Source organism: Urocitellus parryii, chromosome 3 (genome assembly GCF_045843805.1).
Source record: "Urocitellus parryii isolate mUroPar1 chromosome 3, mUroPar1.hap1, whole genome shotgun sequence".
NCBI lineage: Eukaryota > Metazoa > Chordata > Mammalia > Rodentia > Sciuridae > Urocitellus > Urocitellus parryii.
This window is the reverse complement of record NC_135533.1, coordinates 27,738,954-27,761,875: the sequence shown is the minus strand read 5'-3', so window position 1 is coordinate 27,761,875 and position 22,922 is coordinate 27,738,954. Positions and strand designations below refer to the sequence as shown.

Below are 22,922 nucleotides of genomic sequence, written 5' to 3'. Positions count from 1 at the left end.
AGAGGTGGCCCAAAGAGAAGGAGGGATGTAGAGGCAGAGAAGGGAGAAGACTATAGAAGAGACAAACTTCTATAGTCTACTCTTTTGCATTGGAGTTTAAAAGACATGAAAGGATCTTGATTTGTACCTCACAGTACACAGAATACTATTAGGCTATCTCCTAGGATAGAGGAGAAGCTAAGGTCAAGGGGTGGAAGTAGACGGGAAACTGAACAATATTCTGGCCTCTTCTCGATCTTGTGTTCATAATACACACTATGCATTTGTGGTTTGAAGCACTATCAATTTCTCAAGTAAGATGCATTTTTTAATCTGCGATAATGTGGGAGTAATGACATCAACCAGGTATCCTTTCAGGTAACACCTGAGAGGAACATCAGGGTTTGTTTCTCCCTCTGCCTACTATTTTTGCAACTTTTGTCAGCTATATGAAGCAATAAAGATAATAGAAGTGTTGCTATTTGATAGGAAAAAAAATCTGTAGGGTCATGAAGAAAATACCAGTTCTTTCAGGGAAAAACGAAACAAACAACAACAACAAAAAACGAACACCAAACCCCAAAACTAGAAAGAAACCCAGATTTAACAGCTGAACTTTTTATATGGTGATAAGTTCTATTGGTGGCATCTGCTTTTGTGTCTATGGTTGAGAAAACACATGACTTAAAACTCTTTAGTCAATAGCCCAAAATATGACACAGTGAAGATCTTAAATGTCATGCAATGAAGATATTATCACTCTGTTAAAAATGGGGTTTCCCTCTATACTTGTTGATTTTTACCTCACAGTACACAGGCCAGGCAAGGTGCTTTTCAGCTTCATAAAAGCTTCCAGGATGGCTAAGGACAGAGCCCTTTTCTGAGGGGTCCTTAAGGACAGGTTGTCCACCCCATTCACAGCTCAGCTGATGGCCCCAGGGATCCAAGACTGACCTACAACAGCCCACGGTCAGCCAACAGTTCATATGGGGGTGACTGACACGGCAGCCTTGCTCTCTGCGTGCTCATGATGATGGCTACAGCAATCAGAGCTGCTCTCTAGGACAGTTTCAATCTGAGGCAAAAAGAACTCAGTGGCAGACTGTCCCAGAGGCAGAGGGACAAAGAGAAATGACAATGAGCAGGATCCATGAATAAGCAGAAACAAGTCAGCTGAAGCCACAAAGTGAAGGGAAGATGAAAGCAATGTGAGTTGATGTAGGGACTGAAAAAGTGAGCCACCACAATGTCACAGCACGGAGGAGAGCAATAGGTGGCTCTTTCTCCAGAGTTGAGATGGCAGATAAACTTAAAGCTACTGTTGGGTTCCGAGTGACATGCCAGGCGACTTAGACTATCAACCCATCCTTCTTTTCACAGACCACTGCTAACTGAGGAAGCCTGACCTGGTCACCTTCTCCTGAAAGATTCTGACACCAGCTCTGTCTCAGTCTCTCCTGTCCCCGCCCGTGGGCACTAGGCTTGGTGTGTCTGCACAGTGCTCCGACACTCTCAGCTGTGCATCTCTATCCCTCTCAAAACTTTGGCTCTTGTCTCTTTGCTCATCTTTCTCCTCCTCACACACAATGGGACTTAATCTGGAAATGAAACACATTTTTACTTAATTCAGTTTTCTCTTCCTGATTCTGCTTTATAAAAACGTAGGTGGGAGAAATGCTTTTCACCAACATTGTCCAGTAGAACATTCTGTGATCCTGGAAATGTTGTGTATCGTCCTAAAAGTGGTGACTTGTATGCAGCTTCGAGCACTTGAAGTGTGGTACTGCTACTGAGGAAAGAATATTTTAAGTTAACTGAAATCAATTAAAATTTAAATAGGCACATATTCCTAGTGGTTACTGTGTTGGACAACACAACTCCGTTCTTTAAGAAGTGAAAGGAGGAAGGAAAGATGGAAAGAGAGGGAGAGAGGAAGGAAGGAAAGAAGGAGGGGGAAAGAAGGAGGAGAAAGGAAGGAGGGAAGGAGGGTGGGGAGAGGAAAGAAAGAAGGCAGAAAGGGCAGGAGGGAAGGAAGTAACAAGGAACTGCTTAATTTTATGTGATAAAGCACTGATTATTTTCCTAGTTTGTCTTTATCCTGACCCAAAATAGGTGATTATTTTATTGCATAAATATATAATTCCTGCATTATGTGCTGGGGAATTCATTATCTAATGCTACCTGCATCAACATCCCTTTGAGTTCCTAGAATGCAGATTCATGGGCACCAGGAACTGGATTTGAAGAACTCCTCAGGGGTCTGGTATCCCAAGCTCTGTCTAGAATCTGGTTCCTAAAAAAACCCTTTACCTTATTTAATTAAATTTTCTTGAGCAATCAATGTATTCTATCCTCTTTATTTGACAGACTACTTTTAAGAAATCATTGCTTAATGACTGAGTCAAGCAGTGATTCTCTATAGCCATTTTTCCATCATTCTGCAATTCTTAAATAATTTTGGACTAGCAAAGAAAACATGCTAAAAGGAGGGGAGAGGGTCACCAAGGTATGCACACAGTGAACCCCTTGCACTTGAATCAAATTCTTTAACACAGTAGACAGATATTCATAGATTTACTATGAATTTAATGGGGGTTGAAGATCAATTGCTTGATTGAAAAGAGTACCTACTGTTTCAGGAAAATTGCAAAACATATGTCTAAAGAGTAGTGCCATTCTTATTTCTTGAATTCAGTAAAAGAAGAAGGAGACAGTGACCAAGCACTTCCTATGTCAATTCAGAATGACTGGAAAATTAAGTTCAAGAGAGGGGCATGTCTGGGATCACTCTGTTCAAATACAAGTGATACTAATGGATGTGATATTCAACGTAGCTTCTGGCCTTGTCCTTAGGGAAATTCTATTCATATTTAAGGCTTTCTCAGACTTTAGAAAGGTCTTATTTTCAATGGTGGTGAGTGGGAACAAGCTGTCTTTAGAGGATAACAAAATGTGGCACAGTATTTTGATCAACAGTGCACTTATCCCATTTTTAACTTAGGAGCTTGTGGTTTTCTTTTTATTTAATTTCACTATAAGTTTTTAAAATGAATTGCTGAAAAGCAAAATGCATTTCATTAGCTTTTCTACTAAGGCCAATTTATGTAAATCCAGCATTATTAACTAAATAATTGAAGTGACCTCAGTTTGCAAGGAAAGAAACAATGTGACACTGAGTTATGGGAGAAAAATTAGGATTGAAACATTCCTTCCTACTTAACCCTCCATCATTGGGAAGACAGAGGGATGCAATGCCTGCCACATGTACCTCCCTATAACTCCCCTGAGAGGAACGGTTAGAATGCTAGTCTGCATTCAGCCTCTTTGAGCCCCCAATATCTTCCCACTCCTTTTTCTCAATCTCTCTGGGCTTTACAAAGAACTGGGACATTCAAGGGAAATTTAAGATGCCACAGTCTGCTCTAAACAGCAAATGAATTCAACAACAATAAAGAAATCAAAGCCGAGGGAATCACACATTTTTCCTCTAAGGATGCCTTATTTGGGTAGACATTTTGCTCTATAATGTCTATAACTTAATAATTAGTTGCTGGTCAGAGTGAGGCCATTCCATATGCTGTATGAGGCCAATAAACTGGCTATCTTATTTGATCTCTAAGACAGCCCTATTTGATTAAAATTTTAAAACCCACAAAGATGAGAAATTAAAACGATTTCTTTTTCTGTTGAATGACAGAAAACTGTTAGAATCCAGCTTTCCCGCAGCTTTTCTGAGAGGAGAAAAATTGAGATGTTTCCTCCACATTGTGTTGACTCAAGCTGAGGTATTTGGCTAGAACAACAATAATATCCAAGCTTTAAAAGTTGGTGTGAAAAGACAAAACTTGTGGAGAAAAAATTAGCATTGCTGTCAAGTAATTGTAGAGAAAAAGCTTCCACTGTGCAGATATAACCTTAGATCTAGTTTAAAAATCATATTGCCATGAAAATGCATTTTTGTAAAGACTTTCAAATACTGAGGACTGAAGTTCTCAGCACCTTTTAAAAATCTCCTTTCAAACATTAGCAATTTTTGAGACTGTCTGGGCAATGCTCTATCCAGTTTGCTTGATTTGATTTTTACAAGGATGAGGTGACCTGAAACACATCCTAGAAGCTTTGACAGCCAGGCTAAGGTCAGGAGATCTCAAAAGAGCCAAGAAAGGACATGGCACTGTGACTGAAATTCAGGGTTGCTTGTGTGCGTGTGGGAGGCAGAGCACAAATAATGTCCACTTTTTGTTTTGTTCCACCAAATTGGCTAAGGGATTTATAAAGCCAGGGGTACTCATTATGATAATGCAGGTTAAATACTTTAAAAAAGCATATACCACAATCCTCATGAATCAAAACATTCTTAGAATGAGGACGTAACTGGTCAAAAACAGCCTGATTCTTGGGTCAATCAAAGTTCAGAGTAAGAGCTCAAATTCTATCTAGTTACTTGTGCTTCTAGATAACTTTATATCCAATGAGGAGAAACAGCCTGAAGAAGGAGAAGTCTTACTCAAGTTTAACAGTAACATCTTTTGACTGTCATTTACCATATTTTAATCTAGGGATCTCTTTCCTCTGAATCATTCATACACCACCAACACAGCCCTGAGAGGCCTACATTGGCCCCCATGTTGAGGGCACATAAAAGCAAGTCTTAAAAAAGCTCAAAGCACTGGTAGATCACCCATAAGAAAAATCTGCATACTTAAATTCACTGTCTTTACCTTGCTGTCAATTTAGCCTCTTATCATATTTCACATTAAAAGAGGAAGGAAGAATGCCTCCTGTAATACTGTATACATCTCCAATTCACTTGAACAATTACTGAACTTTGAATCAGTATAAAAAGTTTTGCCTACAAGGGCAGGTTACTTATTTATTTGCTTTAGAATATGATATTACATTAAAAGGGAAAATACACATGTGTGTACCCACACACACATACATACAGAATTCCAAAAACAGAAACAAAGAAAACCAACCCCCCTCCCCAATAAAAAACAAACAAACATAAACCCCATATATTTCCATCTGGCAATCAAGAAAAGTCTTTCCAGAAGTTGTCATCTCCTGTTTGTCCCTATATAGCACATATGATGACGGGGACAGGGTATATCACCTAGACTTCACCATGTTTATATTATGCTTCCTGTCTGCAAAATAGGAGAGGTCAAAAACTGAAACAGTGCAAAGGAGAAACTTCATCATGATAAAGTCTCTGCCAGGAGCCAGACAGAAATCAGAAATGGGTAAAGAGGCTCAGATGGCACCTAAGTTCAACAGGGGAGCTTACATCCTCTCCATAGGAGTCAGCCATGATTGGGTCACACACGAAATCTGGTAGGAATAGGAGTGCAGTATTGCCAGAATTGCCGATTTTTCCAGGAAAGTTAGAAATCTATCGAGTCTTTGTGTAAAATCTCCCAATTTTTAAATGTGAGCAACCAATTCAGAGTGTGTGGACCAAACAAAGCAGGTCTGTGGCTTAGATACAACTCAGAGCAAACCTTTTTATGACCTCAATGAAGATTGTGTGAGCAGAGAAGATGATCTGCTCAAGACTCAAACAGTTCACTTAGGACTACATAACTAAAGTGCAAGGCAAAATATAATTTTGGTTATTAGACTCTAGTACGTACCTGGAAATAGGGAATTTCTAGTAGGTGTCTGGAAATATGGAAATGACTGAATTCACTCTGCCTCAGTAGAATGTCTGATAAATGCCATAATAAACCCAAGGGACTCGTAAGATAGTTTCAGGGAAAAAAAAATGAGTCTGAAATATTTCATTCAAAGGATCTATTCAGTATCTATTAAATATTACCTTCCAAGTAAAAGTAGGTCATCTTACCTGCTCTCTTGAGAGGGCTGTGCTCATCAGTGCTTGCTGTTTGATAGACTTTTGCCATAACTATTGTTTTTCCCAAAGGCCCGCATGCTCTCTCCAGCTTCTGGTTGCAATCTCACATTTGAGACGGTAAAAATAGAAGACACTGAGGACAGAATGAAAAGTTTTCATTTATATACTTATAAGTATGCTAATGATCTTTTTTTCTAAAAAAAAAAAGTAGAAACTGAGATGTCATTCTTCATGTGCAGCACATAGATTGCCACAGTGTCTTATCGTTGAAATGTCAAGTAGTCACAGGCACGTGCGCACACGCGCACACACACAGGATGGGAGAGTCTGCCTTCCCCTCAGAACACAGCTCAGGTCTCCCACAGGTCTCAGATCTAGAACAATTAACCTGGATCTGGAAACAACATATGTTGCCCTTTCTTTATGCCATTCTTTCACTTCACTCAATGGAGAAGTATTTACTGAGTCCCACAAATCAGAATGAAAGGAAATTCTTGTTCTTACAGGTTCCGGCTGTAGGAGACAGACAACCAAATAAATATGATAAATAGTGATATGTGTTAGGGAGGAAAACAGAACAGGGACGAGACATTGGAAGTTTGAGGGTCGAAGGACGCCAGCAAAGGCTTTCCTGATACGGGACACTTGGGCGGGGATGAAAAGGAGGAGAGAGGGCAAGACCTGGACCTTCCTCTAGAGGAAGAGAAAGTACAAACGTCAAAAAGAGAAGGCCAGAAGAGAGAGAGACCAGTTAGGAGGCTACTGTGACAAAAGGTCAACAAAGGACGATGAGTGGCTTGGGACAGGGTGATTGCAGTGAGGTGAGGACTGGTATGATCCTGGGTATATCTTGAAGGTACGACCAACAGTGTTGGTGGATGAATTGGATATAAAGTGTGAGAAAAGGTGTCAAAGAACTACCCTGAGCTGGGAGAATGGCATTGCCATTTATTCACAAGGAGTAAGTTTTGGGAGAAGATTAGGAGTTCAGTTTTGATGATACTAGTGGAGACACTGGGCAGTCACTTGGGTATGCAAGTCTGGAGTCAGAGGAGGTAGAGCTGGAGATAGAACCATGTTTCGATGATGATATTTAAATCTTGAGATTGGATAAGATCATCAGGGCTCCAAGAAGTGCATGCAGATAGAAAGACCTGAGGATTAAGCCTCAGGACACTGGAACAATGAGAGGTCTAGCAGAAGAGAAACCAGTATGAACAAGAGAGTTTAAGAGGAAGCCAAGGGAAGGCAGTGCCATGAGGAGGAGGTGGCCAACCATGTTAAATTCTGCTGATCAAGATGAAGGCTGGGGGGCTGGGGTTGTGGCTCAGTATTAAAGTGCCTGCCTAGCATGCATGAGGCACTGAGTCCGATGCCCAGCACCACATAAAAAAATTAAATAAACAAAATAAAGGTATTGTGTTCATCTACAAATATATATATATATATATATATATATATATATATATATATATATATATATAAAATGATGAAGCCTGGGAAAAGACACCAGAAACTTTGAAAACAGAAGTTCAGGAGTTGTGGACTTAAGGGCCTGGTTGCAAGGACTCAGGAAAGAACAGAAGTTTGTCCTAGAGGATGTAGATATATTTGAAATGGGTGTGCTTTTTTTATTTTTGAAATAATGGCACGGAGTCACATAGTGGCATCTTGTTGTTTTAGGATAATATGTAAGACGATGCAGGAAAAACTACAGATCTGGAAAGGTCCATCTGTAAATGAGAAATCTGAAGTCCAGGGAGTCTGAGGCACCTGTCCAAGGTTGCCCTACTAGGTAACATTGGAGCTGAAGCCAGAAGCCAGGTGGTCTGATTCCCAGCTCAGTTTTCTTTAGACTGAACCAATTTGTTGGCCTTCTTTTACTGAATTTGAGTTTTGTGAATTAGCAAATGAATGTAATAAAATCAAGGACTCTGTGCTATGAAGTGTATTTTGTTCATTTACTTTGACAAGGGTAGTTCAGCCTCAATTATTTATGTAACTTGATAGTATACACAGGAGAATGCCCTGTGGTGTATTTGGGGAAAAGTAATGAATTTCTTCTAAATCAGCCCTCCATTTACTTTCCTGCAATTAAATCTTTGTGAAGAAGTGGGGCAAGGCTGTTGGGGTTTTAGGACAGAGGGAGAATGATAGGGTGCCAGTGGAATTAGCCAGTTTGAACTGCCAGACCCCAGGTAACTATATCATTTATTCTTGCTTGATGCATTTATAATTCCACCAATACATTACTTCTAAATTTTGATGTTATGCAACTGCAATGAATGCTCAGTTTTAATGTGCTTCAGCATCCATTTTGAACATAAGCTGAATTTTCTCATACGAAAAGCAGGGCTCAGTCGCCCTGACACAATTTCCAGTTCTTACACATCCCCCACTCTAGTTCCTCAATTTGGTCCATCCAGGCACCTGCCCTATATAGCTGCTCCCTGATGACTACTTCCCTAGGGGACATCCAGGCATGGCCTGCTGGACTGGCCCCATGACCCTCCCACCCTGCATGGACTGTGGGGACATATGTAGTAGCCACCGCCAGTCACAGTAAGACGAAAGGAATTCTTGTCTGTTTGCTTTAAATCTGCCAATTAAAACTCCCCAGGGGAAATCTGTTTGGAAGAAAACCCTGGACTACCCAAAGGTATTGACTTCAGTGTCCCTCCTCTTGGTGACTGTGCTCCCTGACTTCTGTACTACAGGCATGTAGTGTACCCCTCAGGACCTATAAGTACTAGAACTTGTAAACTTTCACATTGTGTTTGTATAACTGCAGCCATTTCTGAGATTTGTCTCCTGAGGGTAAAGCCTCTGTGAAATGACCCATGCAGGTGGACCTCTGTGGGTACTCTTCTGCCTGGGCCTCTAAGTTGATAAAGAAACCTGAAAGTTCCATTCATATCAGTAACTTGATGAGTTTTTAAGGAATAGTCAAATATCAAAGATATTACATTATTGTTTTCTTCCAAAGCAAATAAGAGTCTAGCCTAAGCATAACACTTTTTTTTTTATATACAATTCTATAGAACAGCTGCTGTTCCCTGCAGTACCTAGGCTACAATAACCCTGAAGCTCTTCTCAAGGGTCTGACAGATCAGAGCACACCAAGAAGGCTAGGGGGCACTAATATTTTTGTTCCCAGCCTCCTTTTTAAAATTATCATGATTATTATGATGATTGTGATTATTATGATAGTGGGGATTAAACCCAAGGGCACTTAACCACTGAACTACATCTCTGGTCCTTCATATTTTGACACAGGGTCTCATACTCTGTTTGTTTAGAACCTTGCTAATTTGCTGAGACTGGCCTCAAACTTTGGATTGTCCTGCCCCAGCCTCCTGAGTGGCTGGGATTACAGGCATGTGTCACTATGCCTACAGTCTTCTACTTTTAACCTGGTTGTACTACCTGTTGGAATTGATGCCCTAAACCTCAACGTGATGTTATTTGGAAATGGGGCCTACAGAGGTGGTTAGGATTAGAGGAGGTCAGGAGGGTGGGTCACTTGTGATGTGATTAGTAGCTTTGTCAGAAGAGGAAGAGAGAAGTGTTCTATCTACCCTGTGAGGACACAGCAAGCAGGCCCTCTGCCAGCCAGAAGGACAGACCTCAGCAGGAATCATTCTGTGGGCACCTTCATCTTGAACTTCCCGTCCTCAGAGCTGTGAGTAATAAGTGCCTATTGTTTAAGCCACCCACTCTGTGGTATTTTGTCATAGCAGTTTGAGCTGATGAGGACAGCGAGGTTCCTGGAATTGGTGAGTCTGAACAATGACTTGGTTGCTAAGACAATCCATTTATTGATTCTGCAACACTTCTTCCTCCCAAGTGGACCTTCTTCCAACTCCCCTTGGAAGAGAAGCACTTGAGGGCTCTCAGCTGCTGCTACTGCGGCTGCCATGGAGTCAGATGGAGAACTTTCATAAGACTACAGTAACACGAAACTTAATTTTAAGAATTTCTAAATGTAGTCTGCAGAATATTAACCCAGACAAGAGAGTCACCAAAACCAGTCATTTCACTTAAAGGAATAATGCTCAAAGTCTCTGAACTGGGGAATTCTTTGTTTTGTAAACATGTTTACAAGTACAGCCGCGTTGTTCTAAATGGAAATGACTATAGTATTTAACACTGGGATTGTCCTTGCTTGCGACTGGATTTATGCTTCATAATGATTATCTTCTAGACACAGAAATAGCATTTCTGTAACTCAAAATTGTTACCGGAGGCATTTAGTAGAATCTTGCCTTAAAAATATAATGATTTTTCATCTTTATTCTCCCCCCTTCAAAAGGTTTCACTGCTCCTGATGTTTAACGTTATGCAAAGACGTGTTTCTGCCAATGAATATCGCCTTATGGTTATGCTTCTGCAAATAGCCTGCTGTGAGCTGATAAAGGGATTAATGCAGCCAAAATTCTTAATCTGTGAAATTACAAATTAAATTCTCATATTAAAAATACCACCCTGAGGTATTTTTTGTGGTTTTAATTCCCCTCTGGTGTTCTGCATACATTGTGCTTGTTAATGATGGGGACAAGGCTGTCTCCGCTGGCAGTCTGCTGTGGAGTGATAATGTGTAGGCATTTACTCACTGATAGAAACTGGATTTAACCACTGGCTGATAAACTAAGTGGCAAGTGGGTAATAAGTCCATATTAGCAGAAAAGTACTACTACAGAATTCAGAATTCACAGACCATCAAAATCCTGGCTTAAACTCAATCATCAAGTCAGATGGGATTGAGATGTCACAAAGGAGGACTGATATCAAGTTACAAGTTCCACTAAAGAGGGAAAACAAGCCATATGCTTGAGTGTGGTGAGCAGTAAATGAATGAGCCTATATACGTCTGTTTTTTTTTTTCCTCAGTATAGTAAGATGTGTCACAAAATCATTATTTTCCATAGAAATTTCATGTTTTCTTTTTTTTTTATTTGGGGGAATAACTGTTATAATGATGGCCAGTGGGTAGATTTTTAGAAAGGAAGTAGAGCAGAATATAGAGTAAATATGGACAGGGACTATATGAAATGTTAATGAGAATTTGCTAAGCACAAGGGGAGTAGTAGATTAATATACCTATAGTCACTTTCAGGTAAAAAAGTTGTTGGAAGTAAGTGTGGGATAGCAAAAAAGGTTTAGGGTAGGAATACTCAACAGGAGTTGTTACTTGGGGTTTAGTTATAAAGTAAAGGGCTACTGTAAAGGAGAAACCAGTGCTGCAAAGAGGAGGGGAAAAAACTAAAATTCAAGAGACAAAGGAAATTAACTTTGTGTCTACTGTAAATGTTGTATACACAAGGATTAATACACATATCACAAATATTTGTGCATATAGGCAGTATGTTATTTTAAGGCAATCAGAAGAGTATGAGAAAAAATATAATGGGCATTTAAAAAGAATGCATCACCATTGAACAAAAATATTCCTACTGCAACAGTGTTCTGCAAAATTTCACAAGAATTCTGTTTCACACTTGGGAAGAAAGCTGAGATCCTCCCAGCCATAAATCCTCCCCCAAATATTTTAAATGTAATTGAAAAAGCCTGTGTAAGAAAGAATACTTTTGTAAAAACAAAACACAAACCCACCCAGGAATGTGTTTTGTTTTAAAAGATCTAGAGAAGAGCTGTCTGTACAAATACCAAGAGCATGTGCAGTTAAAATGAATTACATGTCTTCAGTCTTTACATGTCAATTCAGTGCATTAGCCAATTGCCAACTCTGTTCCTCAGCTCACAGAATAGCAGTCCTTTTTAAGGTTATTGTTACAACCAAGATGGTTTCTAAGAATTAAACAGAAATGAATCATTTCTCCGCTGTGTACTGCAGCCAGTTAAAATAGTACTGTATGCATAAAGCACTAAATATGTAAATCATATTTTCCTTTTTCCTTTATGACTGCTCAGATCATTTTTTGGACACACACATAATCAAATACAAAGATGCACAGCTGCAGACTGCAGAGCAGAGATAGCAAAGAAGGAATCCATTTTCTTCCTGTGTCTGGTAAGCTAGAAATTGAATGGCAGGATTCCACTAAATATATATACACGTGTCCCCCGTCCCTGCTCTTGTGCACTCACGTGCTCCTTCTCTCTCTCTCCCTCCTCCCCACCTACCCACCCCCACACACAAAATGCAAACACATATATCCATGATCTTGTGTTTGTGCACACATAAGCAAATGAATCTCTCTACATGTATGTTCTCTATAGATAATAAAGTACTTTGATTGGATATGCAGATGTGTCATACTCACTATCAGTCAGTTCCCATAGCCGTGGGGGAAGGTCACTAAAATACTCATGGCTCAAGGCAGCCTGTGCTGATAGTCTGTTCTTTGGGGAACACTGTAGGAGCTTAGAGGCCAGATCTTCTGCATGATTCACATAGCTGAGCCTGAAAACATAAGCAAAAAAAGAAATCAGACCAAAGAAGAAAATCCACCAAATAAGACATAAGGATCATGTAATTTTTCTGTATTTCAAGTTATGACTGGCCAGGAAAACAACTTAAATTACCTGCTGAATTCACACTGGTTCTCAGAGTATCTTTTACTCAAACTGACATTTACTCTAGTATCAGTGACATTAAGTATCACAGTACCAATGATTTAAAATGTTTCTACTCTAAGCAAAGGGTTGCTACTTTCAGAATGAATAAAACTAAGTCCAGAGAAAGAAAATTTCAGAGACAATTTACCAAATGGTTGCCAGCATTTTGTTCTACATACTGCATGCACATCTGGATATAGTTACAGGAAATTAATACCAAATAACTAGGAGAATTAAAATAGTACTGCTATTAAAATCTCTAGTTACTAAAAATTACCTATCCTTCAAGAGTTTATATTTTCTTGCATTGAATATAAAACTATGGAAACAAGTGCCCCTGTCAAATACCAGCCGTCATGATATTACAGGTTAACAAAGGGGATATGCTGAAATGATATGGGGCAGAATCAATTCAAGATGACCTTTAAAACAACAGTAGATAGAAAATATGTGTCTCAAGATTATCGAAAGGAAAAAAAAAAAGAAAGGACAGAAGTGAAGTCTTTTATAAGCTTACAAACCAGAGGCAGCAAAACTCAGCCCAGTCCTGCCTTGGTTTCCAGGGAGTCTCTATTTTTCTGCTGAAGCAATCAAATACTTATGATTAACCATAATACTGATAAGAAGAGTATTCCTAATAATAGCTACTCAGGAACTTTTCCAGGCATTTTTCATAATCTCCTGTTTATTATGGTCCACAAGGTAACTGTCCCCATTTTCTAGTGGTATAAAGTAAGGAGGAGTCAGAGATGGTAATGGATTGCTCAGTTACAATCCAGCTTCTCTAAGGGCATTCAGCCATGGACCCTGAGTTTGTGCAACACAGTGCATATGTGCTTTGATCCTCAGAGACAGCTAAGAGCGGGTGAGAGAAAGTTGCTTCTGTTGAGAAGGCTTTTTTTTTTTGGAAAGCCTCCAAGCTATTAGCACACAATTAGTAAAGAAACATCTTTCCTCAATGACCAACACAATTCTCCTCATGCAATTCATTAGTATTGATTTGAAATTATTATGGGGGGAGGTGGTCAGGATTGAAAAAAAGGAAAGGAGGTAATGAATATAGGTTTCAAAACGGAAAAAAAGCAAAGAAAGACAGTACCTCACAGATCCAGTCTAAGAAACTGCTCTGAATCTTCATTTGTAGAGGATTCGAATGGGTTCAATGTTTGGTTACTGTGATGGCTGTTTATTTATTTACAAATAGATCAACAGATTGATTTATTTTATTTTTGTTTGTTTTTGTGGTCCTGGGGATTCAACCCAGAGCCTGCTGCATCCTAGGCAAGTTTTCTGTCACTAAGCTAAATCTCCAGCTCCAATAGTTTGGTTTAAAATGTTTCTTCCTGGCAAAGAGAAATTTGTTTACAGGAAAAGGACATTATAAAATGACAAACTATATAAGGACTTTGTAGGAACCACTTGCTAAATCCATGTAAGTAGTGTGGGTTGACACTTTTGGGAATCTACATTTTATCCTAATTAGAAGTTTTATCTGAAACCCTAATTGTGGCTTATCAGATTGTTAGAATGATTACTGTCCTCAATATCCTATTGTGATGTACATTTTTTCAATCTTTCCTTGTTAGACTATCAATTTTTGTTTTATATATTGCAAATCTGTGTAATTAAAGGCCTAATAGTTTAACAATGTTATACCTTCCTGGTAAATTAAACCTTTAATCCTTACATTGTGAGTTTTTTTTTCTTTAATAAAACTGTCTAAAGTTTGGGGGTTTTGTTTGTTTGGGTGCTGGGGATTGAACCCAGGGCCCTGGGCATTCAAGACAAGCACTCTACCAATTGAGCTATATTCTCAGCCCAAAGTTTGGGGTTTCATTTCCTATTAATGTAATGACCTCTGCTTTCTTTTACTTAATATTTGCCTGGCATACCTTATGTCAACTACCTACTTTTATTGTCTTATATCCTTAAATTTAAGGTGTTTCTTTTGTAAATATTGTGTAGTTGGTCTTAATTTTTATATAATCCCTGTCTTCTAGGAAGAAAGTTTAGTCCTTTTACATTTTGTGATTCCTTGCCGCAGTCCAGCTGCAGCAAAATAACCGGGGGTGACGAGCAACTTGTGTACATTGATACAGCAGGAGTGGGAGCCACTTGTCAAAAGAAACAAACTTTATTTTTAGAACCACACATGCCAAACAAAATTGCTCCTCAGGAAAAACCTTCAGAGCCCAACTGCCACCACCAGCTTCCCACAAGCCTCTCCACCTCCCCTGCCCCTCCTGCTCTTGAGGCCAATTGGCTGGGTCACGTGGGCGGAGCCAAAAAAGTCCCCCAATGAGCAGCTCCGTGGTCTGAAAGGGCAGGGAAACAGCCCAATGAGCATCACCGCAGAGGAGCCAATCAGTTGGCAGCTAAAAGTTGCAGGGGCCGCTGTGAGCCAATCATCAGCTGGCAGCTGGAAGTTTGCTGGGGCCCCTTCAGCTGTGGCTCTCAACAATTCCTGATATTTTTGGAATTACTGCTACCCACTTAATTTTGTATTATATTTTATCCTCCTTTACCTTTTTTCTTTTTCCCATCTTTTTTTTTCAAATCAAGTTTTAAAATTCAATGTCTTCCATCTTGTGTTTTAGAAGTTCTACATTATATTTCCATATACTTAGTAGTGATCCTTAACTCTTTTTCCTATTTCATTATTTCCTGAGGAGCTTAAACTCTTGTAGTAAGTTTTACAAGTTGGAGAACACTGACAAATTATTTCATCCACAGGACTACAATCACAAATAAACACTTTCCAAGTAGTACATGTATACAGATGAGCTAACATCGATATAAATCATCATTTTATGGGTTATACAACAAAACACATTATTAAACATGCAGCTATTATATCACATAGCTCAACAGGCATATAAAGTATTAGATAGCTGCTGAATTCAACAGCAGAAATTCACTTCTATCTTTGCAAGAGAGGTTGGGAAGAGAAGGGAAAAAGTTACACTTCTTACAAAAATAGTTGGTAAACAACTTTCAATAGATATGGAAAAAAATTACAGGATTTAAAAAAAATTTATGATTAAGTGTTATTTCGGTTACAACCACAAATCATCTCTACTTTAAAAGAATATTTACAAAATTAAAGGGCATATGTCCTGCAGAAGGCAAACACATTTTGCTAAAAATATTTAATGGTTCAATGGTTCACTCCAACTTTTTCTTCAGGCCCTCTTTCAAGTTGTGCCCAAAAGTGCAAACATTAAATTAAACTTTAAGACTTTTCTTTTGTCTGGAGACACTAAAGATATGTGCTTCTGTACAATGTGGACTTTACATGAACTTTTCAACTAGAGGTTTGTGATTTTCAAAATGGAAGTTTCATAGCAGAACAAAACAGAATTTATAGAAAGACATTAAGAAATCATCATAAGACTTGGACAAAGGCCAACAAAATCAATGGTTACACAAACCTGATGTGTACTGTTTTAAATGTGGTAGATATAAACATAAAGTAGCAGGCAAACAGCCACACAGGCCTTACTAGCAACATGTGAACTGACTGAGGGGATAGACCACAGAAGGTCTAGGCTGTTGTTCATGGCTTGTGGGATTTTAATTCTCTATGTGATGCTCAGTATTTTGTTACCTAGTCTCTACATTTCTTACATATTGAAAAGATTTGGGTGTGGGCATAGATTTGAAGAAGACATAAATAAGGCAGGTCAGTTGATAGAAAGGGTAAGCACATTTTAAAGATTGGACAGCAAGGCATTTTCTGCTAAGTTGATCATAATTTGAAGACAGAAGTTGCAATTCTGCCAAGCTTGAGGCCTGGTACAACTGCTTATAGATATGCCTACTGAAGCTTCATTAGACTTATCATTCAGTAAGCCTGCATTTGGCTAATACATACCATAAACCTGGTCCTACCTTAAATTCCATTTCCAAGCTAATAGCATCACACAGTTCAGTTTATTGACTGTAACAGTTGCTTCTATGACTACTGCTGTCTATGAAGTGCAGCTGCATTTTAGGGCAATATTTATCATAATAGAAAAGTTCTACTTCACTTTAGTCTTCTGAACTTTACTTCATATTTTGTTCCACCTTTGAATAATGCAAGGGCACCAAGCACTAGTGCTCTCCTAGGGCCTTCAGCCCAGTGACAGCAACATCACAACCAGGTTCTTCAGGAAACTTTATTTTATAAGACACTACCAACCTTCCAGTCTGGTTGGATGGCAGCATACCATCATTGGATGGCCAGTCCAGAACCTTCCTTAACAGAAGAGCAGTGTTGGGAATTGCTTCACTTATGCTCACCACTGTGGTACTGCCATACTTCTGAAAATTTTCTGCAACTTCATTTAAGGTCACATGGGTTGGATCGCCCTGTGTGTGACTTCACAAGAGGTGGCTGGTTCATTGGAGTCACACTAGTTAAAAAACACTCAGTAGGATTATTGAAAATTAGAAGAATTTGAATACAGAACACAGAACTGATGTAAAGACACTGAAGTCTACTTTGGTACACCACATTTGGACTTCTCGGTGCTTTGAGTATTGAACTGGAGCCACAGGAAGGGAAACAAACCTACTCAGGAGCAGCAGCAATTATTTCATCCAGTACTGAGGTGAGAGAAAGGACGTTCCTCCAGGTTTATCCATGTAGGTCAGAATACTTGCAAAATGCTTTCCTGGTTTTAATTCAACCCTGTGGTGTCCTAGTTAGCCCCTCTGTGGAGCTTCTTGGTGGGAGAGAAGAGAAAGTTCACTGACTGCACTCAAGTCATGCAGTGTGCCTCACAAGAACCCCACTGCCCTTCATATTCTTCACAAACCCACACCAGGAACACCACAGAGTACCCGACTTATGGCTAGCAGTGGCCTCTCTTGGAGCAGGGTGGCTTCATGCCTTTTTTTTTTTTTTTTTAAACCATCAAGGATATCTGAAGAACCTTCACACTTTATGCTTTCACTTCCAAGTCAATGATTCTTTAACTTTTATTTATTTATTTATTGGGTACTGGGAATTAAACCCAGAGGCTCTCTGCCACTGAGCTATATCCCCAGATCCCATTTTATTTTTTTATTTTGAGACATGGTCTTTCTAAGTTGCTTAAGGCCTCACTAAGCTGCTGAGGCTTTTCTTGAACTTGTAATCTTCTGTCTCAGTCTCCCAACATTTAACTTTAGATATCTAACTAAAAGTTCACAGTTAAATTTTAATTTTACTCACCTGGAAAACAATTGAGGAACATTACAATGCTTGAAATCTGATGAAACTTGTACCATCTCTTATTATGGTCTAGTATTTTATTTTTATTGTCTATGTTTATAAAGACACACACTAGACACTATTATTTTATTTTATTTATCTATATTTAGTAATTTACCAAATCATCTTCCTTCTCATGCTTCATCCTTGTTTTTTGTTTGTTTCCATTTGAAATACAAACTGTATAAGTTCTTTCTAAGAGGATAATTTGTTGGTAAATTCTCCGTTTTGTTTTCATTTCAGATAATAATTTGGCAGAGTATATTATTCCATTTTTCCTTCACCTCTTGAAAATATTATCCTATAGGCTTTCTTCAGTTGTTGCTGCCTTTAGGTTCCCCCCCCCCACCCTTATGAGTTCAACCATTACAATGAAAGATGTTCTTTTCATTTAACATGTTTTGTATTCATTATGTTTCTTGAATTTGAAGTTTCATATCCTTCATCAATTTCAGAAAAAAATATCCTAGCCATTATCCTGTGAATACTTTCTTTCCCCAATTTTCTCTTTTCTATCATTTCCTAACTCTAATGCAATGACATATCATTAAATTTCTGTTGTTACACACTCATATTGTCTGCTAGTCCCTCTGTTTTCCTGTCTGGATAGTTACTCCAGAGTCATCTTCCATTTCAATTAATTCTCTAATCGGTTGCATCTAATATGCTGTTTTCCCTGTTCAGGCATATTTCATGTTCAAGTTTTTAATTTGATTTTTAAATTGTTTACATTTAGGTATAAAAACATATCTGATAATTCTCAACATCTGAAGTTCTGGGTGAGGGGAGAGTTCATTTTTATTTCTTTTGCTACTGACCATTACCCCCAGTGAGGTTATCTAACATGCTTTATAACTTTTGATTGTGAGCTCATGCTCAGTTAAGGTTGTTCTGTGGGAATCCTCAGGAACCTGGGTTGAGAATGTACTTCTCCATAGGGATTTTCTTTTGTTTCTGCCAGGAGCTCTGGGGCTCTCTAAAGACCTTTGCACTCCAAGTTCTTGCTGCTGGTTTCTGAAACCCTGCCAAGTTGTGTAAATTTAAGCCAAATCTGTAGGAAGTCTCAGGGGAAACTTTTTCATCTTCATCTAGAAATAAGGCTGGCACAAACCAATTGTTCTTGCAGGCTCTCTTTGTTGGAAGTAGATTTTTTTTTCCTTTTACCCTAGCCCATTACAGAAGTTGAATTGTATTACTGAAGTGCTTCTCTGTGTGGAGAATCCCAATTCCTATGTTCTTTCTCAGGTCTAAACCTTTGTTTTTATGTTCTTATTAAAAAACAAAAAAACAAAACAAAAAAAAAACCTCTAGGGCAACTGAAACTTTAGCACTTGCTTAACACTCTGTTCTTCTTTCTTCACCCTACTGAAGAATTCACTTATTTTCTTCTTGGTTCAGCTGTGCATTTGAAAGGATGTGCTTGCTGTATTTGATCTAGTATGGCAGGTGGTTTTTAGTAGTACTGGAGACTCTTTTTCCTCTATTCGTATACATGTATAATTTCCACAATTTGATTCGTTTTTATAAACTCATCTACATTTATAAATTTTGGATCTTTCTCCCTCGAATAATCATTAAGTTGGTGTTATTTTCTTACCTCCCTCTTTAAACAAATTATAGGTCCCCTCTATTGAACCTCAAAACTAGTCAGGCTACTATTTATTTGCCATACAAATTTTAGATGAATCTCAAATGTATTATCCTAAGTATAAAAACTGAATAAAAAACATTCATTTATATAACATTTTGGAAAAGCCAAAATTATAGAAACAGAAAACTGATCAGTGGTTTCCAGAGGCTGGAGAGTATATGAGAGGAGTTACCAAAGGGTAGCTGGAGAATCTTTTTGGGTGGCTGTACATCTTAATCTAGAAGGATGGACATTGGGCCATGTGAGAGGATAGGGTTGGAGTACTTTCAAGGAAATTCAGAAAAGGGAACAGTTTAGAGCAATGAAACATTATAAATGTTTTGCAAGGAAACTTCAGGCATTAAAAATGGAGAGCTGTTCTCAAAGTGGCTGAAATTGGGACTTCCCATGTCTTAGAATGATTCCCAGTGATATATCAAGGGATATTCTGGTAAATGGGGAGATGCTGCTGTGAGTGGTGAGGCCCTCCTTTGATTTCAGTGCTCCATCCCAGCCACTGGGTGGGGGATCTGTCTCAGGCTAAAGGAATTGTGTCCAGGTTGGTGAGGGTGTACTCAGTAAGCCTCTATGTTCATAAAGGGTCAGAGAAATATAGCAGATATGAGGGACAAGAGACTGTTATGCTCATTCTACATTAATTTTTTTATAAAGAAAAAAAATATAGTTGGTTGTTTATAGAAACTCTTGGGGCAAGTCCTAGGAATTTTAAAATTATAAATCTAGATGACAGGACATAAATAATCCTTACTGAATTCAGAGTGTGTATGGGAAGAGAATTTTATACGAAGAGCCACTTTCAAACAAATGCTTTTAGGAGAACTGAAAATAATGGTATGCTGCTATTTAAATCATGACAAATTCTACACATTTCTCTAGTTCTTACCCATGTGCACGCGTGTGTGCACACACACACACTCACATACACTTTATCTGTATTCTATTTGAAAAGGCATTAGAGAAGATAATTAAGTAGTGAAAAGCAGTCTTGGACCATGAATATCAAGCAAGATATTCTCTCTATTCTTTGCTTAGGACACTATTTGCATCTCAGAAATGAGGAACATGAAACAAATAGACTTTTTGGCATTGTTCTAGCTTTAACATTACATATGTCCAATCTAAGAAGAACTTGACTGTGAACTAGAGGCAAGGAGGGTTAGAACAGCTACAATGGCCTGCCAGGGCTGACCTACAGAGTTTTTCCCCTGCTACCAATGAAAAGACGAAATGGTGACTTTCATTTCTCTCCACTTAACCTGCAACTAACTCTGCTTCAAAAGCTCACCTAAATTTCTCAGCCTTCCTGAAGACAGACAAAGAGTAGATCCAGAGTTCTTTGTCAGACTATAGAAGACTGCCCAAGTTGAAAACAGAAGGGAGAGTGGAGGAGAAAATGATGATGTAAAAAGGAAGAGGAGGGTTACAGCAGTTCTGGCCACTTTCTGTAAGGCAGAAAGCGACAATGTGGGACACAACATTTGTTCAGGACTGATTATAACAATGTGTGTTATACCTACACAGGTTCTGTTTACCTTGAAAAGGGTATATAAACAACCATTTTTGAGTCAAAACATCTTATGTTCAAGTCCTGGGTCCTTAAAGAAACACACACACACACACACACACACACACACACATACACACACACACACCTGGGACAATGTAATTTTCTTTGTTTTTCTGAAGAAATTGGAAGGAAACTGGTCCTTGTCTTTTTAAAGTTACCTTATAAAGCAGGAATGCATGGTTTTGTTTTTATTTACACTAAAATTCTAAAAGAGAACTTCTAAAACTGACGTATCTGCTAGTAGAACAACTAAGGCAAGGCAAGTTACATTTCATTTCTATGGGTTGATTTCTAAATATAGCTATAAAATTCTTCACTGAAATTTATTAATGCCCTGGGTCATGAAAGCTGGACATAAAGAGTAGAGGTGAAATAGATTTAATTATTTATTGGAGCATTCAATGAAGATTTTGATTTCCATATAAAAGCCCAAAAGGAAATACAGAGACCAATACATTTAAGAATATTCCTCACTTGCATTCTTTTAAAAACAAATTTTTTTTTGAAGTTCTAGATGGACAGCATGCCTTTGTTTTGTTTATTTTTATGTGGTGCTAAGGATCAAACCCAGGGCCTCAAACATGCTAAGCAAGTGCTCTGCCACTTAGCTACAGCCCCAGTCCCTCACTTTCATTCTCTATAGTGATGGGATTGAATAACACACACTGTGGGCCTATGTGCTTTGCCCCATGGAAGTTGGAAGCAGAGCAAATGAGAGTGTGTCATAAGCCATGCATGGGCTGTGTGTGAGCTATGTGCATTTGAGCATATGAGAGGACTGACTGGTGTTGCATGCTTATTGGGCTGTGTGACAGAAGTGTGCCTTTCCTCTTGCTCTGCCTGTGATCCCACACAGCAGCTGAGATGGGCATGACTTGCCAAGATGTCAGTCCATCTGCTGACCACAAGACATCACCAAGCGAGACTCCACCCTTCGAAACCCCATCCCTTGCCTTATTTGGGTGGAACTTTCTATTGAATGTCTTTTCCCCAATAAATAGAGGGGTTTGGGATGCACTCGCTCTCTTGCTTGCCTCTCTTGCTCTCCTTGCCCTCTTTCCAGTGGTTGCACAGCTGTCCCTGACCCCAGCAACTAAGAAAAAGGTATTTTTGTGTTTGTGTGGTTTCTTCGCTGCTTTTTTAGTTATTGATACAGACAGCTCCTTGAACCCAGCTCATCTCGTCAGCCTTGCCAGCTGGCGACAGCAGTGATGTGGAGGGTCTCTATGTTCATGATCTACTCACTGCACACTCTTCACAGAACAAGGCCAGAGGGCCTGGGCCCTTTCATTTGACACTGTGAATGTTGATCTGGCAAAGATACCAACGTGGGCACTGGCCACTGAATTTAACACCTGATCTCTTGAAAATGATGTACCTGATCTGTGAAGCAGTTCCCCCAGAGGTAAAGATCAGTGTGTCTGTTTTCCTTAATGATACTGATCAACTGGCAGATGCAACACTCTTTCTTGCTCATTTAAATGTCATTTAACTACCTTATCAAAGCTTTTGCTTAGAAGAAATACCATGGTCATAAACCCTCTTTTTTCAAAAAGGGACTTACTTTTAGAGAATAAGCTTAAATTTATTCATTTTGCAAAGAGGGGTAAGTAATTGGTCAAGCAGAACACGACAGGATCCCTGACACTGCAGTAAACTCTTGGGGAAAATAAAGACTAATATGGGGAAAGACTTAGCCTATGTACTGAAATTTTCAACCCTGGGTAATGGCCTGTACAATGGAATAAGAGGCAGACCTCTTAGTTTCATTAACAACTAAGACAGAGAGTTGCTTAAAACTGAGATGCCATTTGTCAATGCACTGCTCGTAACAATTTTTCAAAAATTAATGAGATTCCTTCCCTCAAGGTAAACAGATAACATTTCTATATTAGTTTCCATAAATAGGCTGTGGTTTTTAGTGCATAGAAAATTGCCCAATTCTCATTCATTTATTCTAGAGAAATTGTTTAATGTACAATTTTCCTGGCAGACGCTCTTCCCCATGATGGTCAGCTCACTTGATTGCCAATGCTATGTAATGATGAAG

The 22,922-nt window shown here is 38.9% G+C and overlaps 1 protein-coding gene across 1 annotated transcript in view; it reads right to left on the bottom strand.

Moving 5' to 3' along the window:
* The window catches only part of Cdk14 (cyclin dependent kinase 14), a 554,426-nt gene that overhangs the window by 77,795 nt on the left and 453,709 nt on the right, over positions 1 to 22,922 (bottom strand). The window contains exons 13-14 of the mRNA XM_077796699.1: positions 12,121 to 12,260; positions 5,828 to 5,969 (exon numbers count right to left, since the gene is read on the bottom strand). Coding sequence (XP_077652825.1) covers positions 5,854 to 5,969; positions 12,121 to 12,260 — 256 coding nt within the window. The 3' untranslated portion in view covers positions 5,828 to 5,853. The remainder of the gene's footprint in view (positions 1 to 5,827; positions 5,970 to 12,120; positions 12,261 to 22,922) is intronic.